Here is a 22693-nt window from a genome sequence, read left to right on the forward strand (position 1 = left end):
ACAAGTGAGGATCCAACACAATTGTTCATCATGCAAAGTTGCAAACCATTATTAAGCTCGGCCCAGTTTTGGCCTAAAATTTTAATAAATATATGTATTGATTATTAAGCTTTTTGTTACCTGAATCTAAGCTTAAACTTGAGAGTTGAGACCTTAAAAAGAATATAAGTTATTTTTAAACCAGATCAACATTGAGTTAGTTGTAATGTTTAATGGCACGTAGAATTCATAATGATTATTGCATTAAGATCATTTAAGACTTCAATCACAGTAGTACAATGCTTTGCAAAATAGATCTTCAAAACCCAGGCATTATATGTAGCTGGTAAGTGGCAATGTCATTCACACAACCTAGTAGTTTATCAGATTTAAAAGCAAATGAAGCAGAAACTATGGGGGTTGCTAGTAACAACCCATCATCATCGACCATTCCTGAAGCCATTTGCACAAAGCTTAAATCAGTGATCAGAATCCAGGCCCAGGAGGCCCAGGAGGTGGTCCACCAAACAATGGGCCACAACAACTCTCCAGAAGACAGCAGCAGCACAGACAATACAAACTGCCATCAAAATCAAATATTTAGGTACCCAAAATTTAGTTAGAGTCAAAAAATTATTAATTTGACAAAAAATGTTAATTAGTGCATGTTGGAAACACTTTTATAATTGATTATGATGTCAGGATCAATTATGAGAATAAACTTATATAAGTAACTTCTGAATTATATAATTGATCCGGATGAAAAAAAAAAACACATGTTTTCTCGTTTGACAAAAAAAACTATATGTGCATGATGTATGTTAGTATATAATATGTAATATATCATTCATCATATCATTCTGAAAACTTCTACATGACATTTAGCTCTTTCGGGTTGATTTGTTGAAAGGTGGGAAAATTCATATATAGTGGCCTAATATTTTGAAATTTTAAGAATATACTTCAGTGAGCCTTTTAGTTTGGCTTGGTTTTTTTGAGATTGCTTGTTGAAACATTTCTCCAGTAAAGAGATGAATAGAAAAACAACAAGAGCGTGTTAGGGAAACTTTAAGCATATTAATGAGAATATGAGATCATGTAACTCACCAAGAAGATAGAAGGCTGCATATACAGCTGCAGATACCGCCGGGAGGACCCGGTGGCGGCGGACCCCAAGGTGGAGGCATCTCTTTTTGCTCTCAGTTTCTTTCTTCCTTCCTTCACGGTCACGCTATGTGGATGTGATTTTAGGCCTATCCCAATTTCCAACATTTATAAGAATTGTGAACCATTGTTCTTAAGACAGCTAGAGAGTACTTGGGTAACTAAGTGTTTGTGTAGATTTTCACTTAACTTGATGTTGTGGTAAAATTTTGGTTTATTTTTTTTATTTTTTTATGAAAGTAGAACTTAATGTGTCAATTCTTATTTTATTTAACTGCATACAAATACGTGAAATTATATTTGCAATTATATATTACACTAACTCACAAGTAGAGAAATAAAATTTTACCGATATCTAAATATTTAAATATTTAACGGAAATCTAAATATTTCTACCGACAAAAGGATAACTATTGACTAGTAAGTGAAAGAGTTTCTAATCCAAACATTGAACTACCATTCTTCTTCATTTCAACCTGAAAGTCAACAACAAAGAACTTGATCTATAAAGTTCAATATATGTCATAATTGTTGGTTAAATTAAAGGGTTGTGTAAATGGCTTATGTGGGTTACTAACTCACAATTCAATGGATCAATATGATTTTTTTAAAATAAATTAATAAATAAAATATAGAGTTTCTACCCCACTTATCTTTAATGTGATTGAACGATGAGTTATTTAACCCAATTTTTTCATGGGTTATTTAAAAAATCCTAAATTAAATGTTAAACATATGCAAACTAAGGGTTGATGAATACCAGCAATCTTGTTCTTCTTCACTTCCTTGTTTAATTTTTTTGTATACATCGGAAAATTCCTTGTTTAATTCTATTCACACTATATTTTTATTTAACCCCCACAATAGTAGTATAATTTGGGCAGAATTTAAGAAACAAATTGAAAGAAAAATAAAAATCTGACTTGTGTCATCATTTAAGGGATGGTAAAAAATATTAAGAATTTAAACTCTAGAGGTTATTTATTTAGTATTTCACTCCTGCCCCATTTCCGTAATTCACATTTTTCAACTATATACCTCTTTGGAGTTTAAATTCATATATTTGGTTGAACTTGTAAAATAAGCAAAAGAATTATGCATATGTCTTTTATATTTATTTTTAGTATTGCTTTTCAAGCTCGACACCTGATAAATAAAATCATTTCATGCCTTTTTCGAGTCCCTCCTCCAAGAGGGATATATAAAGTTGAAAATGAAACTGAGAAAGGATTACTCAGTTCCTCATTGAATTTATAGGACACCAAACTTAGTCCAGAAGAAGAAAGTGTCTATATCTACTTGTTCACGTTCCTAACCAAACTTCCAATTAAACCTAACATTCAATCCAGCTTGTCATTAAACCCTTCGTGCATCGGACATTTCACTCTCATTGCAAAAGACCTTCTAGTTGAAGGTAGTTTACTCGGTTGCTGCAACTTTCCAAATTCCAAAACTAAAAATCTTTTAATTGATGAAAACAAAAGTGTGGTGATTTAGTTCCCTTTATGCTAGATAAGTGGTAGATAACAAGTCCATCTTTCTAGTGAAAAGGTGCTTCAAACAACATTTTTCTTTTATATAAAGAAAATTGTCCACGTAAATCTAATTAGATTGATTATTAAATTCTTTAGTCTTAATTTCCCTACTATTGATTGATTTTGGATGCTAAAAATTATCCACACATAAAAAGTATATTTGTGGAGTTCAACTTCTAGAGCACAAACCCTAAGGTGGAAAAAATCAACCCATCCACCACCCCCGACAACACAGAAAAAGTTCTGTAAATTACTCGCAGTCTATTGCATACTTCTGACACGATGTTTACCATTTACAATTTGATACAATAATGCAATCTGAGTCCACCTCAAATCCAGTCAAAATGACAGTAATAAGTTAACAGTGACGCCACACGTCTGGTTCCATTACATTTCAGCTTCAAATTGCTGAAAATATTCCACTGAATAATATAGGAAAATGTATTATATTGTTACCGAAAAAACTATGTTGCTAGCATTTTAATATGCATATGGTAAATCTCATTCACATGTGCCTATGAAGAGAAAACAGAGCAAGGACATGAAATATTTGTACTCCCGCTCCATGACTCATTTGTAAGGTTGCAGGGGAAGAAACGGTATGTTAGTAAATAATAAGAACCCAGCTCTTCTCAATATGAGCTCACTCCTGTACAAAAACCTTCCATGAGCTCAGAGTAGTATCAGATAATGGCTGCCAACCCCACAACATCTCCATCATCAACTTTGGACTCGGAAGCATTCACTGAGCTGCGTGGTCTCACTGAACAGCAGAAGCAGAAGAGATTAAAACTTGAAAAAAATGAAAATATTACAAGAAAAATAGATATACCCTAATACACACTATAGCTCTAGAAGTCATTTGCTTACTCGAAACATTTGTAATGATGTTGACAGTTTTCTGTGCTGCAAGTGCTTTTAATTTGTTACCAGTTGCTAACTGAAGCAAGCTTTTCATGAGCTGCTTTTGCTCCTTTGGACTGGCTGTTTTCGTTAAAGATTCCTCAAAGGCATGCAAATCATGAGGGGTAATAGAGGGAAGAGACAGCAATACCTAAAAAATAGTAACAAAGCGTATTAATCAATACCCAAGTTCTAGGATTCTTTGCAAGTGTATTTCAAATGTAAAATGCACTTGGAGAAGAAAAAAAACTAACCAAGTCATGGGGAAAATAAAGAAAACAACAACTGACCTGCCTGGGAGCTGGGTGTCTATCACAAAGATAAACAAATATTTCACGGCAAATGGCAACTAGATCAGCGCTGATCATTGCATTTGATTCAAGTGCTAAACCTTGAATAGTGGATGTAAAAAGATCTCTTGCGACATATTCAACGAGTTGTGTATGATTTGTTACAATCGAAAGAACTACCAACACAGAGCAAAAAGCAGAAACTTTTGTCACAGCTTCACCATCTGTCCATGTAAAAGCTTCTAAACTCATACGTAGTGCTGGAAGGGCCAGAGCTTCATGCTTTAGAAGGAAACTGTCAAGTATAAGGCATGTGAGGAAAAAAAAAGGGCTAAAAAACATGTTATAAAAGTAGGAAAAAACTATTAAAGATGATACATATTTCATAACAAGTAGAAAGCATACCCAACCATAGAGCACGATGCAACTGTATCCAAGTTTTTCAGAGAAGACATGTCGAAACGACTAACATGCCCAGAATGTTCCAAAGAAGGGATTCCAGTATTAAGGGGAGGAGAAGCAATGGCAGAGAGGAGCGAACACATCTCACGTGTGAGACCCCTCAAGAGCTTTTCCTCCATCACTTCCACTTTCAGGTCTGATCCACTAAGAATGCCATGAGCATCTGGAACCTTTGCTCTACCATCTTGTAGAAGACTGGACCAGGAACAGCTAAGAGCTTGTGGAACATGAACAAATAATGGGTGCAGAAGATTTTCAAGCCAAATCTCCCACATATCCGAAGGACAACTTTTAACCAAAGGAATCAAAATGGAATGGACAAGCTGCCTCAAATGCCTGAACTCCATTGACTGTATATTCTCAACTAGGGCAACAGAAACAGAGTGCACATCCAAATATTTGAAAAACGAATCCCCAATGGTTGTTGACAAGCCCAATACATTATATCTATCCATAAAAATATCAAGGACTTAGTAATGAAGTTGTAACGTACATAATAAAGACGCCACAGATGCAGAATCTTCTTTTACCAGGAACGTTCTTTGATCTTTATAGAGGTTTGGCGCAAAAATAATCAAATTTGAACAAAAGATTGTAAATTATAAATGAAAAATAAAAATTGGATGTGCACACTTACCCACTGTCTCTAATGCCTTTTAACCAATTTCGAATATCTGATTCATTGGGTTTAGCATGGCCTTCGTTACTCATGGCAACGTCAGATCCATCTGTGAAAGTCAATGAAGAACCCTTCGGCAATTTAGGGGTCTCTTCTCCAAGAAGACTGAACCTCTCAGCATCACACATGATCATTGCGGCTTTGACCTCTCCAGGTAAAGCTTGACTTACAGATGGCGACCAAAGGGAATGTATGGCACGAAGTAGCTGGAAATTAAGATTATGCTAAACTTAATTAATACCAAGTACTTAGAGAACAAGATTAAAGTACATTGACCCTTTAGTTGCAAAAATACTAGAGGAGACATAGCAGGGCCAGCCTCTTAAGGGCAGTATACATACTTTCAAGAGAGGTTTCAACATCCATGATACATGAGAGGCCATTGGATTCAGAGGAGCTGAATTTGATGTCGAGTTGTTTTCTGAATTCCCAGTAGCTTTCTTCAACCCACTCCTCTTAAGTGCTTTCTCAAAGAATGTCACTGTGTGAAAAATTGACCACATAACTGACGCTTCTGAGCACAACTGAACCACACCCTGTGGACCAGACAAATATCTATCCTGCCACTCCGACTGTGTCCACTGCTGGCTCACAGGTTCTAGTAACCAGGTTAAAACTTCTTGCTGCTGTTGAATCCTGAGCCAAATTAAGTAATAAAAAGTAAGTAAATTTTAAACAAAAATATTAACAAAGTATCAAACAAAAATCAAATTATCAACAGTATTATCTGTTCTGCTTGATCATTACCCGGCAGAAGAAGCCATAACAAGAAACGATTCACCTATAAGATTATGCTCTCCCTGAAGCAAACGGCCCTCCCTTTGCAAACATCCCATGGTATCAGCAATGCCCTACATAAAAACTTGTAAAAGTAAATGAACACAATCTCTCACCAAACTATACTCGAGGCAGTAGGATGAAGTGTCCAAGATGAACCAACAAAGCAAAAAGTAAAATTATTCAAGCAACGTTTCCTTGAGTTATTGACATAAGGATTCAGTAGGAATTAAAAATCTATTGATATTATTTATCCAACAAAAAGGGCGCTCAGCTCCTTACAGCAGGGGAAAATCCTCAAGAAACATGGATTCAGTGGCAAAATAAATAAATGAAGCAAAAGAAAGATTCCTGCAGACTGCATTAAGCAATCTCCACTTAGGCCAAACACAACCAACTTTACCCCAAAATTCTCCTCTCTTCCGTGACCCCTTACACGTTCTCTATAAACATTCATCTTTCTCCCTGTTAGGACCCTTTCTATTCACACATTGCTCTCAAGATGTATATATGCTTTAACTCATCAATTGAAATAGCATCACACACTAACATTCAAATGCATCAGAAAGGGGTAACTGGCTAAGACTTAAATAATATATCCCCTCTAGTTGCAGATTTCTTATTATGCTACAACTTAAAGCTGGTTCATATAAGATTAATTCATACATAGATCAAGGCTATATTGCATAACATGTTTTCTCCGCCAGTCCTCCTCTATAAATTCATATGCCATTCAATCCTTTCTATATATAATTGTCTAATTCAGGTACATAAGAGCCAGTTCCCATCTATTGGCATGGCCAGCTAATTACAATTTAAAAAAAAAATTGTTTTAACAAACACACCTTCATATGAGGCAGGATGCTTTTGTCAGCAGTTTTTGCTATCCGAATAAATGATGTACAGGTCTGCAACCTTGCATGCCGTGCACTTAGTGATGACATGTCCTGCCAAGAGAATATATGGTATTTAACTTGCCACAGAATTTCCCTATAGTTGAAAGTAACAAAGAAAAGGGGCTGTTAAGGGAACCTTCATTTGAAGGGGAAGGGATGTTAGAAGTTCAAATAGTTTATTGATAACACTGCCAACTGCATCAGGGAAATGCTTCAAAAAGGGGCCCATTGCATCCAAATAGTGAACAAGTACTTCCACAAGGGCAGGCTCCGTCCATTTCAAGGAAATAAATTGTTGGAGTAAACCTTCAAGGCAAGCAACCAGAATTATTAGAGGTCCAACTAAATAAGCTCCAAAACAGAAAATTATGAAAGTTAACTAAAATAACCTTCAAATGTTCTAAATAATGCAAACTGAATTTCAGCATTCGACTTAACACAATCATTGGATCCATCAAAAACTGTATTCACAACAATCTCTAAAGCCAACTGCGTGCTTTCCATCACAGCTAAGTCCTACAGTGGGAAAAGAAGAATCCACAATGGACAAATTACACGTGAGCATGAAATGATCGTGAGGAGGTGACAATTTTTAGAGATTGAAATATTAAAAATATAACAGTACATAAAAACATTGAATAGAAAGTATATAAACCTGAGGTGGTGCTGGTGAAAGCAAGAAACTCTTGATGATTGTATCAATTTTTTCAGAAACTTTGGTAGCAGCTATCAGGGGTTTGTAGAAAGAAACAAACCTAATCAATTCCAACTGTTTTAAAAAACCATTCATCAGTCAAAAATATTTGAAAAGGTTAATTGGAATTCAAAATTAAAGGAAAATGAAGAATAGAAGTAGGCCGGGAAGAGAAAAATAACTTATTAAAATATCGACACAAAAAATTTGAATATATACTGACACTGAACATGTGTGTTTCACATGCAAAACTCTTAGACTATAATAGGTTCTCCCTCTCATTTCAAAAAAAAAAAATGTTCCCTCTCTCTGTATTTCTCACCTCTCTATTCTCTATGGTGCAAGATTGGCCTGGGATTAACAAGTCTGAATTTCACATTTTTATTTCTCTGTATCTTTTCCTCTTTTCATATCCAACATTTAAATTTTAAGGAATATGGCAAAAACATGTGTTTGTTTAAGATTATAAAAAAAGAGATAAATATAAAACACATTAGCTGATTTGTGTTTGTTTATTCTAATAAAAAGCACTTCTAGTTTCTCTCTCATTTATCATACCAGCTTTTTTTTATAAGCTAATCAAAGTAGTTTATTCAAATAATTTGTTTTCAGAATTTTTTTAAAATAATGATTGTTCTTAAAAGCTGAGTTACACACCTAAAAAGTTGCAAACTTTGATTTTTTAAGAAAAAAGTTGAAACCAACACAACACACTCTTAATAACCCTTGCAGACTCCTCAAACTATGCTATGCTGAATAAAAGTTTCCCAGAGATTTATATAAATGCATGGAACATTGCAAGCAATAAGCCCCTACTTCCAAGTACTATCTTAGAAAATAGAAAAAAATTCAGTAACAAAGAAACTTCCTCATAAGACGTTCCATAATAAAAAATAAAAATCCTGTAAGCAAATGGAAAAACATCATTTGTATGATAGAAAATATTATCTGACTTCATATATGCATGTGAGACGTACCAGCCTAGAACGATACTGGCTGAAACTACCCTTGCCCTCAAAATCATCACTCCACAATTCCAACACCCCTAAAGAAAGGGAGGTTTCATGCAGAATTTTTTCTCTCTTAAGCATGCGAGGGAAAGACATATCTAAAATTGCAACACAGAAATCATCATTCACAAAGCTTAGGGCCTTTTTCTTTGCATTTTCAACCTCCCCAGAACCTGAGCTCTTGACTGCTAAACTGTCAGCAGTTGAATGTGTGGAAGTTTTAGGCTTTGACATCAAATCTTTCATCAGCACCTGCAAGAAAACATTTGAGACAAGAAATGGGAGATATAACCATTTGAGGCAAAAAAAAAACACCACCAGACAGTTCTTCTGTACAACATTCAACATACCAGCCAGAAGTGTAGGGATTGAAAATGGATAGCAAACTTGAAATGTTTGAAAAATCCCAGCATCTGGAGAGAAATAAAAGAAAAAATAAAATGAAAGGGTTAAGTAAGATCCAAGATTAACATGTGATCATGTAAAATAGTAGTCAAGTGAAATGGCAAAATTTTCCTCCCATGCATCTGATACTAGCAATACAAGAGTAACCCCCCCCCCCCCCAAAAAAAAATACTTGGCATTTGGTAAACAAGTCATGTGAAAAACTATGCAAGATGTTCTATCATCTGTCATTATCATTTATATTGAGTTTAATAAGAACAACACCATACGGATGTAAATGATGTTGAAATTGAGAAATTCAAAACAAGAATCTATGACAAAATTGCATAGCCACAACTAATTTATGCCATCATCCCCAAGCTGCTTAATGGTAGAGTGCTACTATATACTCCCTCCGGTCCTATTTATAAGCAACAAAAAAAAAATTCACATAGTTTAAGAAATGTAGTTAAACTAGATAAAATGCATTAAATTTGTCTTAAATTAAAATGAACTTCCAAAATTACCCTTTGTTATTAGTGTTGGAAAGTGGAAAAGAGAGAGAATAATTAATGAGACACATTTTACAAGTTAGAATTAATAAGGGCATCATTGGAAAAAATTAATTAATATAGCTCAAACTTTCATTTGGTTCTTATAAAAAGGACCAAGATTTTTCTTCTCTTTCATGCTTATAAATAGGACCGGAGGGAGTAATCAATTACCTGTTCTAGGTAAAGTGGAAGTATGGTGCTATCTCCAGCAATACTTTGCAAGTTAAAGCAACCCAGTGACACCATACTTTCACATATATATTCAGCAAATTCATGCTCGCCCTCATCCATGGACCCGGGACCTGAACCAGATCTATACAAAAAATCTCTAGATATGTTCATTAATGTTTGAAAGATGCTCCTCATAGCTTGGTCAAATTCAGAAGCAGACGGATCAGCTGGTCTCTTCCTACAATTACGATTCAGAGTGACCCATGGTATTATTGATCAACGAAAAAGGGAGAGAATATTATTGACTATTAGAAAGCTATAATGAATACCTCGGGGAGACAAGTTTGAAAAACTCAGAAGCATGAAGACGGAAATCTGGAGCAGATAGTAGGAAAGCACAACTGTTCGGGGAGTTGATAGAAAAACAAGGTGAGCAGAAAGAAAAAACCAGAGCATGGTTATATAGAAAGAATATTGCATAGTGTCAGATAATAAACAAAGAATGATACATAGTTGCATACCCATGAATGATACCAGACTTGGCAAGATCAGATAAAGGAGCCCACTCAGCATATGCATTTACAGCATTTAGAGTAGCTGTTACAGTAGCAGCATGCAGTTTGGCAATGTCCATCTGTTTTCTACCAGCTTCGTTTAATGCAGCTGTAAAGTGCCTTTCTAGTAACTGCACGAACAATCACAACAATAACAATAATGCTTAACAAAAAACTTGAAATGAGCTTTAGGGCTGAGATGTACAGTGTATAATAGTGGCAAAATTTCAGGCAATGATTCACTTAGCCCACGCAAAAGTAGCCTGCGACGATCACCTGAAATTAACAAGTTGTAAGTAAGAAGGGGACACACAACACTTCATATACATAGAACAGAGAATTCACTCAAGACTAGGTGTACATATTCATTATTTACAAGCGTAAACATTCATATTCTGCTGGTGGGTTACGAGTGTGGGCTTCAGATTTTTTGTTTTGTTTCTCACTTCTATTATTATTGACGCACCCGGGGATCTTTAAAATCAACAAGTTGGTATGTCCCATCACATACAGCAACCCTCTTCCTCTTTTTGCGCATTCTGACTCTCTCTCTCTCTCTCTCTCTAACACTTTTTTTTTCTCCATGGTATAAAATGGTATACATTTCAGGGACATGTAATAAACAAGCCATACTAATCTGTCCCCTTGCATTGCTTATTAATGGGTATTAATATTGGTTGCCTAAAATTATCAATAGAAAACTCATATTGCTTCTTTGCCAAAGTCAAATAGATTCATGAGGAGGTTGCAGCAAGTTCAATTCTATCACTCAATTTCCATACATGAGCCAGACTCACAGACACATTACAAACCTTCTAAGTCTTCATTGTGAACTGTAATGTCTTCAGGAAGCCACCGCAGCATCATCGAAACCAACTCAGCCTGATATGTAATTGCGAATCATAAAAACAAAAAATAAAAGTAGTTATAATGGAGTTAGTTTGTATATTGAAATAGAATAACCGTAAGTGCCCAAAATGACAAGAGTAGGGATACGTGAATTTTACTTGTATTGGACCCTTGTCAGATAGAGAAACCAAAGATGGAAGCATTTCTTGCCATAGATTAAGACCCTCGCTTCTAACTATCTGTGAAAGAACCAGCAGTAAAAATATAGTTAATGCAAAAAACAGCAAAATGGAAGATAAATGATAATGAGGAGCATCGTGATGAGAACCTCAGCAACAAGGGCAGCTGTCTGGCTTTTAAGAGCCCAATTTTCACCAGGATCTGCAATCTCAGACATTAAATCAACAGAGAGATTTGCAAAGTTCCTATGCTCAGCAGGGCTTAATTCCTCCCACCTTAAGCGTACCAAATGCTGTATGCAGATATATTTTTATATAAGGAACACGGATAAATAACTAATTATACTTATCCCTGAAAAGGAAGGTAAATCCCCTAGAAAAGGAAGTAGCAACAGCATATGAACGTAAACCTGCAACATCTTAAAAGCATGTAACCGGATTTCAGGTGACCAATTCTTTTTCACCAGAAGGAATGATGTGTTCGCTAATACCCGTACATCTCCTGCCTTGATCTGAAGAAATTTTAAATAGATTAGTCTTGGGTGAATATTCAAATATTAAAGTATCACTTTTAATCACTCTGAATTAACAATACTGATAGACTAATGACAGTACTAATAGTCATGGTTGCCAAACTCGTGAGTCAACTTGTGAATTCGGACAAGACACGCTTACGATTCTACCTGAGGAAATTAAGTTGAATCGCTATCAAACTCTTTTTTTCTCAAACCTGGGTAGACTCCCTTAGAATCTTGAATTTAGGATCGAGTTCGTTAGTCAGATTAAAAAAAACTGATTTTCCCGAATACATAACCAAAACAACTATGTTTTAATTAGGTAGAGTATGTTGCTCTTTAAGGTGTGGAGGTTTTGCCTGCAGTAGCTATAACAGCCGCCAAAAGGTTTTCCCCTAACAGAGTGCCAAAACTGAGTGTGTCCACTGTATTTCACGAGGGGACAAGGTCTGTCCACCGGCATAAGGTTCTACCGCTAGACCCTCATTTTTCAGCCGCCGTCGGACTATCATTTATTCATTTCGCCGCGGCTGGACCAACGTAATCCTCCCCAGTCTTGTGCTGCATCCTCCACCATCCTTTCTTCCCTGTCTTCTTCTTGCTGTCTTCCGGTGAGAATTGTACAGTATATATTCACCTCCCTCCACTCTTCTTTTTACAATGTGTTCTCCCCTTGAGTATACTGAACCTAGTATATTAACCTTTGTACAATGCCTAAAATATATTAAACCTTACTGTATAACACGCACTAAGTAATACCGCACTTTATTATTGTGGTTTGCTGAACATAGCTCTATTCTGAAGTTCAAAGGTTAAATTTTTATTCGGTTAATGATTTAATTTATCCCTAAACCTACTTTTATATTATCGTTGTACACCGTGGCAAGTTTTTAAAATTCCGGTAAGTAGACTCGCGAGTTTGACGACATTACCAACATCAATTAAATTGATACAACAGCCGCAACAAAAATATGATGATGGCAAGTTATTAAACTACACAAAAGCTGCTACAAAAATGATCATCCAGTGAAGTCAATTAGGTTATTTCCTTCTGATAGAAAATACATAACAGGCAGAACCTTCTCAGTCTATCCTTCAAAAAATAACAAATAAAGCAGTCAATGTTCACTTGCAGGGAAACATTGAAAAATAACCTACAAGTGCAAAAAAGTGGAAAAAAAACATGTTTATCTCAGCAATCATAGCCATAGGTGTGATGATGATTAGGGTTTCCAGTGAACAAGGAATCCAGTTTATTTGTGAAAGAAAGCAACAATGCAAGCAAAGAATAACATGAAATTCAACAACAGAAAAGAGAAAGATAGATAGGCAGTGATGTGTGATGCATGAAGCAAAAATGAGGAAGATGAGAGGGATTACAGAATCGAGAAAAGCGACGGCGGATTGACGAGCGGAGGGAGTGGAGGCCCAGTCGAGAGCGGTGGCGATGGCTTGGGCCACATTGTTGGTGTGAGTGTCGTCCATTTCTGCAACGTGAACCGCTGTTTGTTCGTTTTCCTTTCCTTGCACGCGTTCTTCGTCTCCGTCTCCAGTTGTGGTGGTTCAGAATTTCAGAGAGGTTCAGAGGTTTTCAGAGAGAGAGAGAGAGAGAGAGAGAGAGGGATTCAGTTTTTGTCAAGACAAGTCTCGACTCAAGTCGACTCACTCCTTTGGGTTTTATGGGTGTATTGTGTATTTGTGTGTGTGCCTCGTTGTCGTTTTCGTCTGTTTTTTCTTTTTTGAATATAAGTAATTTATTTTGTACATGTTTATGATAACTTCATTACATTCATATTACATTGATGATGAGTTGGATAAAGTCATTAAGACATGAATGCACGAGAAGATATGTGATAATAGGCTAAGAGGTAAAGGGGATATGTGATTTTGAGAGGTTTTAATGGAGTATTAACATTTACTTTAATGCAATTGAGAGGTGTGTCATGTTGGTTGGTTCACCTTATTTTTTAAGTATAAGGTTGAGGTTCGATTATTGCTCATGTAAATATATCACATTTTATTTTACGGCAAGTCGTTTACTGTTTAGTGCGAGCATTCTTAATGAGAGGATTAGTCATTGCAGTTGGTGAGGTGTATCTCATTTTAACACTTTATTTTTAACTTTTACTTATTGATTTGTTGAAATTCATGTGAATCCATTAAAAATATAGGCCATACTCGTATGAATTTCAATCAATTAATAAAAGTGTGTTAAATGCTAACAACTCTTTAAAACACACTCATAGAGTGTTTATAGCTACACCAGTACACCATGAAGAGAAAAAGTTGACAAGTTACTAGCTTTAGCCATTCTAAACACATTGTTTTTAGTTTTTGTTATCGAAAAAACCCTAAAACAAATTGATGGTGAGTCGTATAGTAATGCTCTAGAATTCTTGGGTAAAATGAACATACTATAAGTGATTACAATTAATATGGAGGAGATTAAGTAATTACAATTTTTATGAGTGAAAGAGTTAAGGAAACCTAGTTAATGTGAGGCCAATAAGGATGAATCTTGATGTTTTCCTTAGTTGGTGGCTTACTTCGATCCATATGTACTTGGTTAGCGAGCATTTCCAGTTCTTAGAAGTGAGTTCTTAAGCAATATTCATATATACTTGTATTGCCACATATGTTTAAGGAACTTTTGCATATTTCGCTCCAACTATAAGTTTTTAACTTTGAGTTTTTAGCACTATTAATTTGGTCTCACCACACCACATTATTTATAGTTTTTTATTTTCATAAAGCAATAAAATAAAACTAAAAAAGGAATAAAGCAAGGATGAGAGAAATTTTTATTTTTTTTAAGAACTCATAGAACAAAGTTGCTTATATAAGAACTAGTTCTTATTTTTAAGAATTATGAACTCCACGTCAACTAGGGGTGGAAATAGGCCGAGCCGAGCCAAGCTTTGTGCGGCCTAGGCCTGGCCTGCATTATCTTTTCGTGGCCCAAGCATGGCCTGTGGCCTATCAATAGGCCAAATTTTATGGCTTGGCCTGGCCTTTTCTAAGGTCTGGCCTGGCCTACAAGCCTGCTTAAAAGCCTATTTAACAGACAATTTTATCAAAAGAAGGCTATTTGGCTTGCAGGTTAATAAGCCTTTTATATATCATTGCACTTTCTTTTCAAATAAAAAAAAACCTGTATGATTGCATTTCAAAAACTACACCTGTATCATTGAATATGTCTGGAACGTTTCTAATCTAGGTTATGGTAGGGACTTAGGGTTTTCTTTTATACTAAAGTATACATCAGTTTAAAAAAATCAAATAATATATTATTATATTATATTTATTTATATTATTAATAAAAATAATATATAAATAGGCCGGTCTGTTAGGCTAAATAGGCTTTTTTAATAGTTTGGGCCTGACCTTTTTAGTTAAACAAGCTTTTAAAAAAGCCTAAGCCTGACCTTTTTAATAAACGAGCCTCTAACGAGTCAAGCCATAGGCCCCTGACGAGCTGCCTGGCCTATTTCCACCCTTAACGTCAACTATCTCCAATGGTTAAGAACCTGATTCTTAGTTCTTAGCTTAAGAACTCACCTACAAGAACTAGCATTGAAGATGCTCTAATACCCTATATAATGGGTTGTTTGTGCTTGATTGGCAAAATATTCCCTAATAGACTAGTTTAAAAAAATAAAAAAAATTGGCAATTGTTTCTTAAAATTACTTGTTTTGATAGTTTGTTCTCTGAAATATTCTGACATACTTTTATTCTTTTTTGTGGGGAGGGGAGAGAAACCGAGTTAGATATTTTAAAAATTTGAAATTAAAACTAAATATCGATAATTTTAAAATGACTATAAATATACTTTGCCTTTTTTTTAACGTGGGAGAGGGTCATTTTGTTCCACTAAAAGAGAACTCTGAAGGAGATTCTTCTATCCTCAAGGGGTTGCTTAACATAGAAGGGGTTATCTACATAAATGTTGACAAAAATAAAAAGAATCTAAATAAATAGAAACCAATATCGTCAAGTCTACCAAAAAAAAAAAACAGAAAAAATCACACCCTTTTTTCAACTTGTAAGATGTAGGCTAAAAATCATTTTTGGCCCCCTGATGTTTCAAGTTTGTGTAAATTCTGCCCATACTCTATTTTTGTTGACGTTTCTACCCCTCATGTTTTCAAGCAGTGCACTCTCTACCCCTCCGCCAGTCAGGCTTTCTCAGGAGAGGTTCCTGAGTGGATTGGAGAGATGAAGAGGAGTATATGAAGTTGATGATGATCAAGGAAATGATATAAATTAAATTTGCTTGATGTATATATCAATTATGTATGTAACTGAACTGGTTAAATGCATGTTTTGCTACTTACAGGTCTTGAGTTTGAATCTCTCATGCCCCTTTTTCCAATTTCACTTGTAATTTCCACGTGACAGGTCCAAAAAATATTAAAAAAAAGTCAAATCAGTTCATACCGTTAGTTTGTTAACGTCTGACTGACGGAGGGGTAGACGGTGCACTATTTGAAAACATGAGGGGTAGAAACATCGACAAAAATAGAGTAGGGGCAGAATTTGCACAAACTTAAAACATCAGGGCCAAAAGTGCTTTTTAGCTAAGATGTAACATTAAACAGGAATGTGTTGTCAGTTCCTAACCAATTTCTGTTAAAACATTATTCCCAAACAAGTATCACTGACCATTTGACCATAAGAAGGTTACCTCTGCTAAGGTTGCATATAGAGTTTCAGGGTTTGGAGGATAATGTTGCTGATAAGGCAACATTGGATTCCCTTGCTACCATTAGGAAACCTATGACAGCATGTTATGTGGACTCTTTAAAGTTGAATTTAACATATGTATGCAATGGGTGCAATAATTAATATCAATTTTAAAGTTGTATGTACAAGAAAAAAAGTGAAAATAATAACTTTTTATCATTTTACTGTTTCATGTGTAAAACTAAAAAATCAGGAAATAGATAGAGTAAAAGAAAAGGTAATTTTGTAATTAAAATAAAAATTAAAACTGGTTAACATTGGGTAATGCATAATACAGTTGGCTTTCTTCACGTGTTAAAAAAAAGTAATCCCTGCCAAATCATTATTTATAAACAAAAGTGAAAGTAATTTCTAAATGAGATTAATTTCTATGCACCGACGGTGTAAAAAGTTTTACACCATCATTCAATCACAACCTTTCATTTTTTTATTTTAGATATTATTAAATTTAAAATTAATTGTGAGCTAACAAAATGGAAAAATGCGATTGAATGATGGTGTAAAACTTATTTACCCCGTCGATGCATAGAAATTAATCTCTTTTTAAATTATTATAAACTAGTGAGAAATCCCCAGATTGTAATCATTGTATGACATATTTAAAAGTTCAATTATTTTTTTAGAAAGCAAAAAAAAATATTTTTTATAACAAGTATCATGTGTAATGTTGGGTATTTCACAATTTTGTGGGACATAAAAAACTAAATTAAAATATAAAATATTAGAGCACATGAACTATACTCAGCACATACTCTATATCGTTGTGGTTAATCGCCTTGCGTATCCTGATTAAGACTGACAGTAACTATTAAAATATGGATTTAATTTTGACAAGTGAAGTAGAAGGATTACAAGACTTTTCAGTTTTCAATTTTCATCCTTACTATCACTCTCAAAAAATGAGGACAAGGAATAGCTATAGAGTTTATTACAATTCTCAACAAATTAAACATAATCCAGATATTAACACAGGGTTCTCCTTTAAAAAAAGTCACAATGTACATCATAGTAATTCTCTCACCATACCAACATATTGAACAGAAAAGTAATTCTTCATTTTAATAAAAAACAAGAAATAATGAGAAAAAAAATTGAACGGGTAAAGCATGGTGAAAAAACAAATTATTTTTTATCCCTTCCTGAGAAGCAATTATACTTTACCTCAGGAAGAGGGTAAGCAGCAGCAGTACATATTTGCACAACAATTGGTGGGCACCCAAAAATGAGGCAGCAGCAGGGGCAGATTCTTAATTGACTCTATGAGAATGTACTAAATAAATATCTAAGCTATGATTTTCTTTCCTTTAACCTTATCTTTGAGGGCACCTTTCTGTGGTTTTGATAAATCCAATGCATCACCTGTAGTGTGTTTCTTCTTCCGCTTCGGCACTCCAATGTCCGCAGCATTGCCAATAGGACCTGACCAAGCTTGGAATGGCTCCTTTGGGAAGTTATAAGAGACTGATGTGAAAGAGACGTCGGTAGGAACAGTATCTGGATCAATATGATGTGAAGCTCCCAAAGGAAAGCCAAGTTGTCCATCTTGATGTGGTGGAGGGAATTTTTCGCTCTTGCTCTTGGCATTTGCATGAGTGATTAGACGTCTTCTCTGTTACACATGAAATCATAGGAACAAGTTTAACAAATTTTACTTCATGATCATGGCATTTGCATAACTCACAATTCATGATCATGCAGATTTCTTCTATTATTAGAAAATAGCAATACAAAGTTGAAGCCATAGTCGAAACCAATGAAGCTAATCATAAGATATGGCCCCAAAAACATGCAGATTTTTTAAGTAAGCAAACAAGGATAGAGAGATAATCCCAAGATGCTTCATGAACTATGATGTAGAGAACCATTTAAGCTAACCCAGAAGTAAGACCAAATAATTAAAATGCTTTAAGCAACAAATTTAACATCTAACATATACTTGAGTATAGGGGCAAAGTCTACTGAAACTTCTTAGAACAAAAGAATACTAAATCTTGATATTCTACGGGTTGAAAATGTTACTATTGCCAGATATGTTACGTTAGCCTGAGATAGATCAACGAAGTTCAGTTGCCAAATCCTTACTGTCCTCTCTACTGGGGTTCAATCATTTCATTTTATTAAGCATTCTTGAACAATATAATAATCTCATAGCACATCTAGTCAGTGATCATAGAAACCAAAGCATGAGCTAAAATACTTGTGAATTGCGATTATTAATATAAGTCATTTGTTTTGAACATACATCAATATTGGATTGAAGTTCAGCATTGGCTTCAGGAGCAGCAAAAGCTTTGACAGCACGATCGCGTGTACGATGATGCTTCTTTGAACCATCAGCCTGAGCTTTGCCTGCAGCTCTTTGTCTGAAAATTCATCAAATAAAGTACCTTAGAGATGGTCAAATATAATATGTTGGCCAAATTATAACTAGCAAAGATAACCCTAAAAAAAGAGGAAAACTTTTCACTCTAATGATCCCTATAAATGTCAGACTGTCCGTCCGTGGGTGGGTGTGAGTGTATACTGTAGAGTTAATATTGTTGAGCGAGGGTGTTGGAAAATCATATATGTTAGAAAATATATGTTTATAAATGCCTTTGAATAATCTAAGAAGCATAAAATAGAATTGTTTCGGAAATGTCAGGTTCAACACCCTACTGACCCTACATTTAGTCCTCATAGCTCTTATCTTCCTTTCACTTACTCTTGGAATCACTTTTTTTTTTTGTATTTTTCAAATTAGCAAATAATTCCATTTTGCAGAAAGAAATCTTAAAGAGAAGAAATACCTCCTCATTTCATCATCTCGTCGTTTAGCATCCATTTCTTTACTTGGGGGATATTTTGGAAGACTAGAAGGATCACAAGCATAAGGTTCCGTTGTGAAGAACTGCAAAATGTAGGAGGCGGTTATCACATTTAAGCACATTGTTAGTAAAAGATAAGATATCCATAATAAGAAGCTGAAGAACTTAGAAGATTTATTCTAACGCAGATCCACGGGCTAACATTGCTGTTATGGATCATACAGCCTGACAAAGCAAGTTCAGAGCATAAGGCTTCATGTAGCTCAACATGCAGCTTATTGATATATATCACAAAAAGGAGCTTTAAATATGTGTTTAAGACATTAAGAAATCTATAAGCACCAACCATAGATCAGTCTAAGTGGCATGACTACAACGCAGAAGAAAACCTGAGAGCACCAAAACAGCATTTTAATGGCAACAAAGTTAGTATTTTCAAAAGCCCACCTCACTTCTTAAAGCATCCGATGCAGTTCTCCGTTCTACAGGGTCAATTGCAAGAAGAGTGTCAATAAGGGGTAGTGCAGATGGTGGAAAATCTTTAAATATCTCCCTTATGCATCTCTTGTACGGCTCTCGAGGTTTAAACAAGGTAGCATTCGGCAACTTTGACTTCTTCCAATATTCATCAGAAGGTGAACCGCATAGTTTGTATATCTTATGCAGTTGCTCCACCTGCGTAAGTAAAGAGTTAAAAACAAAACTAATTATGATTAATAATGATCAAATAAATGCAAGTTGTATATCCTGAGAACTAAACTAAAACAGAGATTCATAGAATTATGATCACTTTAGATGCCAGTGACACAAAATCAGGGGAATGAAAAAATCCTACAAGTGAACAAGATATGTAAGTTGTTACCTCTGTACGACCAGGCATAATTGGCTTCCCAGCAAGTAACTCTCCTAAAATACATCCAGCACTCCAAAGGTCTACGCCCACATCATAATCGGTGGCACCAAGGAGCAACTCAGGAGGCCGATACCACAGGGTTACTACACGACTAGTCATAGGATGCTTATGGTTTGGATCAAAAACAGATGCCAGTCCAAAGTCAGCAATCTTAAGTACTCCTTCATTGTCAATAAGAAGATTTGATCCTTTAATATCTCGGTGAAGTACACGACGGTGATGACAGTGCTCAAGTCCTGATAGCAGCTGACGCATGTAGCATTTGACCTGCAATTGAAGGCACAATAGTTGCAAATGTCAAATACTTACCGGTTGAAAAGAAAGTGTACCAACAACCATAAGAATGACAAAGCAATTCTTAAATTATTAAGGCAAACCTGGTCTAACCTGAGGTTCTGTGAACCTGATTCCTGGGCTTGCAGCAAGTCCAGCTAAATCATGTACCATGTAATCAAACACCAAATACAAACTACAGGACATCCTCGATGTAACTAAGCCTTGCAACTTTACAACATTGGGATGGTCCAACCTTCGCAGAATAATAATCTCTCTAGCCATGAATTTTACGCTCTCAGGCTCCAAATTGTCAAATCGAACCTTCTTCAGAGCAACAATTTTACCCGTCAAAGTGTCTTTAGCTTTGTACACATTACTATAAGTTCCTTGCCCAATCTAAAATGAAAGGAAAAGAAAATGAAAACAAGGAAACCACGATTAGAAAAGACATATAGTCAGAAGCAAACTACACAATTTATTCTGACTCAAACAATACAAATTACACAGGATCCAATTTATGCTATTTCTACCAACAAATTCCAAAGTACAAACAGACTAACAATTCATCATGAATTTTTCTTTCAACAACAATATAGACACCTCCTTCATAATCTGCACTAATGAACTTCAAACCACATCCACACAGCAAGGTAAGGCATGATAATCCTTGAGCATGTTTGGTTTAATGATTTGTACAAACTACAAAGTCCAAGTCGCGTTTACTACAATCAATCTAAGACTTAGTAGTGCATGTTTGGAAATCCTTCTACAATTAATTCTGCACTTGATTCTGAAGCTAGAATCAATTCTGATCCAAACATACTTCTAACCAGAATTGATTCTAGAGCATTTCACAACGGAAACAAACAAGCTAAAAATGCATTTTTCACCCCAATTCAGGTTAAACCTAAAAGACTTGCAAGGAAAATGATACAAACCCACCTTATCAATTTTCTCAAAGGTGTCAGCTTTTCTTGGAATCCAGCCATTGAGAGCTTCCCCACAAACAGCAGTGAGCCAGGGTGGCCACCCAGCTGCAACCTGCTCTCCCCGCAAATGCCTGGGCGGATTACTCAGCCTTGGATTAGCCTTTCCCTTCGATCTCCTCCTCTCTCCACGTTGCCTCTCCTGCACCCCATCACCACCACCACCCTTCTCCTCCTTCCCACCATTCTGAGCCTCTACCACCGCCTCTCCTCTGCTCCCCGAGGCTGCTCCATCAAGCTTCCTGTTACCCCCACCACGCGAACTCTTCTCCTCGTTGATTACTCCAGAAGACGCTTCGCGGCCAATCACACATCCCATTTCTTCAACCTAAGCTTCATTTCTCGGCATCGCTAATCCAATCTAATCCAGAAAAATGAAAAAAAGCAGTAAGATGAATGTGGGTGTGCTTTGAATTTGAAATCGAAATCGAACTTTGAAAAATTGACTATGTACTACCGAGATTCAGTGATCTGGTCGGAAGGGAATTGAAAATGGAAGAAGATTTCACAATGTGATAGGTTTCAGAAGGAATGGAAAATTGAAGAGAAAGTAGAGAAGATTGTGATGTGTTTCGTGCAATAAAGAGGAAAGTGATAGAGTAACTTACAGTAGCAGTGAAATTGAAGCAGAGAGAGAGAGAGAGAGAGAATTGCAGTGCCAGTGAGTGTTTGGAGTCTGAGACAAGAAGGATAGGGAAGACGAGATGTTGTTGGCAGTGTCGTTTTCACAGGTAAGTCAAACCCCACGACTCTATTACTATCATATTCATCTCACATCTATGCATTTTTCATAATTAATTCTCTTATCTAAAACCTACTAATTAATTCATTTAACTTTCGAATTAATCATACAACATTTTCTAACTATGCACTTATCCATTTTATTTAGTTTTTTTTATTTTAAATATGGTTGAACCGAGAGGAAACACCTTATCCAAAATGGGTAGTTCCGTTGACAACACAGGTCAAGTGTGTGGGAAGAGCTCTCGGATTCAATCCTCACACTATACATTCTGGGGAGGGATGAAGAGTTTTAACTGTAACTAAATCATGAATCTAACGACATCCAAAGAGTGACCGAATACTTAAAAAAAACTAACAGAGCGAGAAAACACCTTAAACTACAAGGCAGAGCATCAGAGCAAGTGACAGATCTCCTTGAAAAAGGTTGTCGACCAATTGTGTCATGTTAGGAGATCAGCGGTTAAGGATCACTCTTTATTAGAAGTACCAACTCAACTGAAATTTTACTCAACTAAACCTATACCTGAAATCTATGTTGGTTTTTTTATTTTTTTTTAGTTGTAGACTTGTAGTAGTACTAAATTGACGGGTATTTTACTTCTTACATTTGTGTTGTTTCGTAAATGCT

At 35.6% G+C, this 22693-nt stretch overlaps 3 protein-coding genes across 4 annotated transcripts; all 3 read right to left on the reverse strand.

Annotated features, from left to right (window-relative positions):
- Window positions 1–225: 225 nt before the first annotated feature.
- Window positions 226–1266, reverse strand: LOC130732744 (uncharacterized). Its single transcript, XM_057584735.1, has 2 exons — window positions 1087–1266; window positions 226–559 (listed from the first exon to the last, which is right to left on the reverse strand). Exons 1-2 carry the CDS (start codon window positions 1249–1251, stop codon window positions 299–301), a joined length of 426 nt encoding a protein of 141 aa, XP_057440718.1. The 5' UTR covers window positions 1252–1266; the 3' UTR covers window positions 226–298.
- A 1653-nt stretch (window positions 1267–2919) lies between these two features.
- On the reverse strand, window positions 2920–13254 carry LOC130731230 (protein HASTY 1). Its single transcript, XM_057583456.1, has 22 exons — window positions 12976–13254; window positions 11491–11592; window positions 11230–11373; window positions 11060–11140; window positions 10865–10934; window positions 10258–10328; window positions 10020–10183; window positions 9828–9899; window positions 9499–9736; window positions 8740–8802; window positions 8357–8641; window positions 7341–7454; window positions 7075–7201; window positions 6822–6991; window positions 6635–6736; window positions 5760–5863; window positions 5354–5648; window positions 4971–5218; window positions 4277–4780; window positions 3872–4166; window positions 3549–3732; window positions 2920–3441 (listed from the first exon to the last, which is right to left on the reverse strand). Exons 1-22 carry the CDS (start codon window positions 13078–13080, stop codon window positions 3362–3364), a joined length of 3618 nt encoding a protein of 1205 aa, XP_057439439.1. The 5' UTR covers window positions 13081–13254; the 3' UTR covers window positions 2920–3361.
- Window positions 13255–17135: 3881 nt separating this feature from the next.
- LOC130731231 (probable serine/threonine-protein kinase At1g54610) lies at window positions 17136–22089 on the reverse strand. 2 transcript variants are annotated; one of them, XM_057583457.1, is made up of 8 exons: window positions 21930–22089; window positions 21278–21682; window positions 20447–20731; window positions 20009–20326; window positions 19594–19821; window positions 19129–19229; window positions 18582–18702; window positions 17136–17948 (listed from the first exon to the last, which is right to left on the reverse strand). In XM_057583457.1, the coding sequence occupies exons 2-8, from the start codon at window positions 21638–21640 to the stop codon at window positions 17622–17624; spliced, it is 1743 nt and encodes a 580-aa protein (XP_057439440.1). In that variant the 5' UTR covers window positions 21641–21682; window positions 21930–22089; the 3' UTR covers window positions 17136–17621. The 2 variants fall into 2 exon arrangements, with proteins under 2 accessions (XP_057439440.1, XP_057439441.1); XM_057583458.1 differs by lacking the exon at window positions 21930–22089 and adding an exon at window positions 21779–21919.
- Window positions 22090–22693: the final 604 nt, after the last annotated feature.

The sequence above is a fragment of the Lotus japonicus genome, chromosome 1, assembly GCF_012489685.1.
Source record: "Lotus japonicus ecotype B-129 chromosome 1, LjGifu_v1.2".
Taxonomy (NCBI): Eukaryota; Viridiplantae; Streptophyta; class Magnoliopsida; order Fabales; family Fabaceae; genus Lotus; species Lotus japonicus.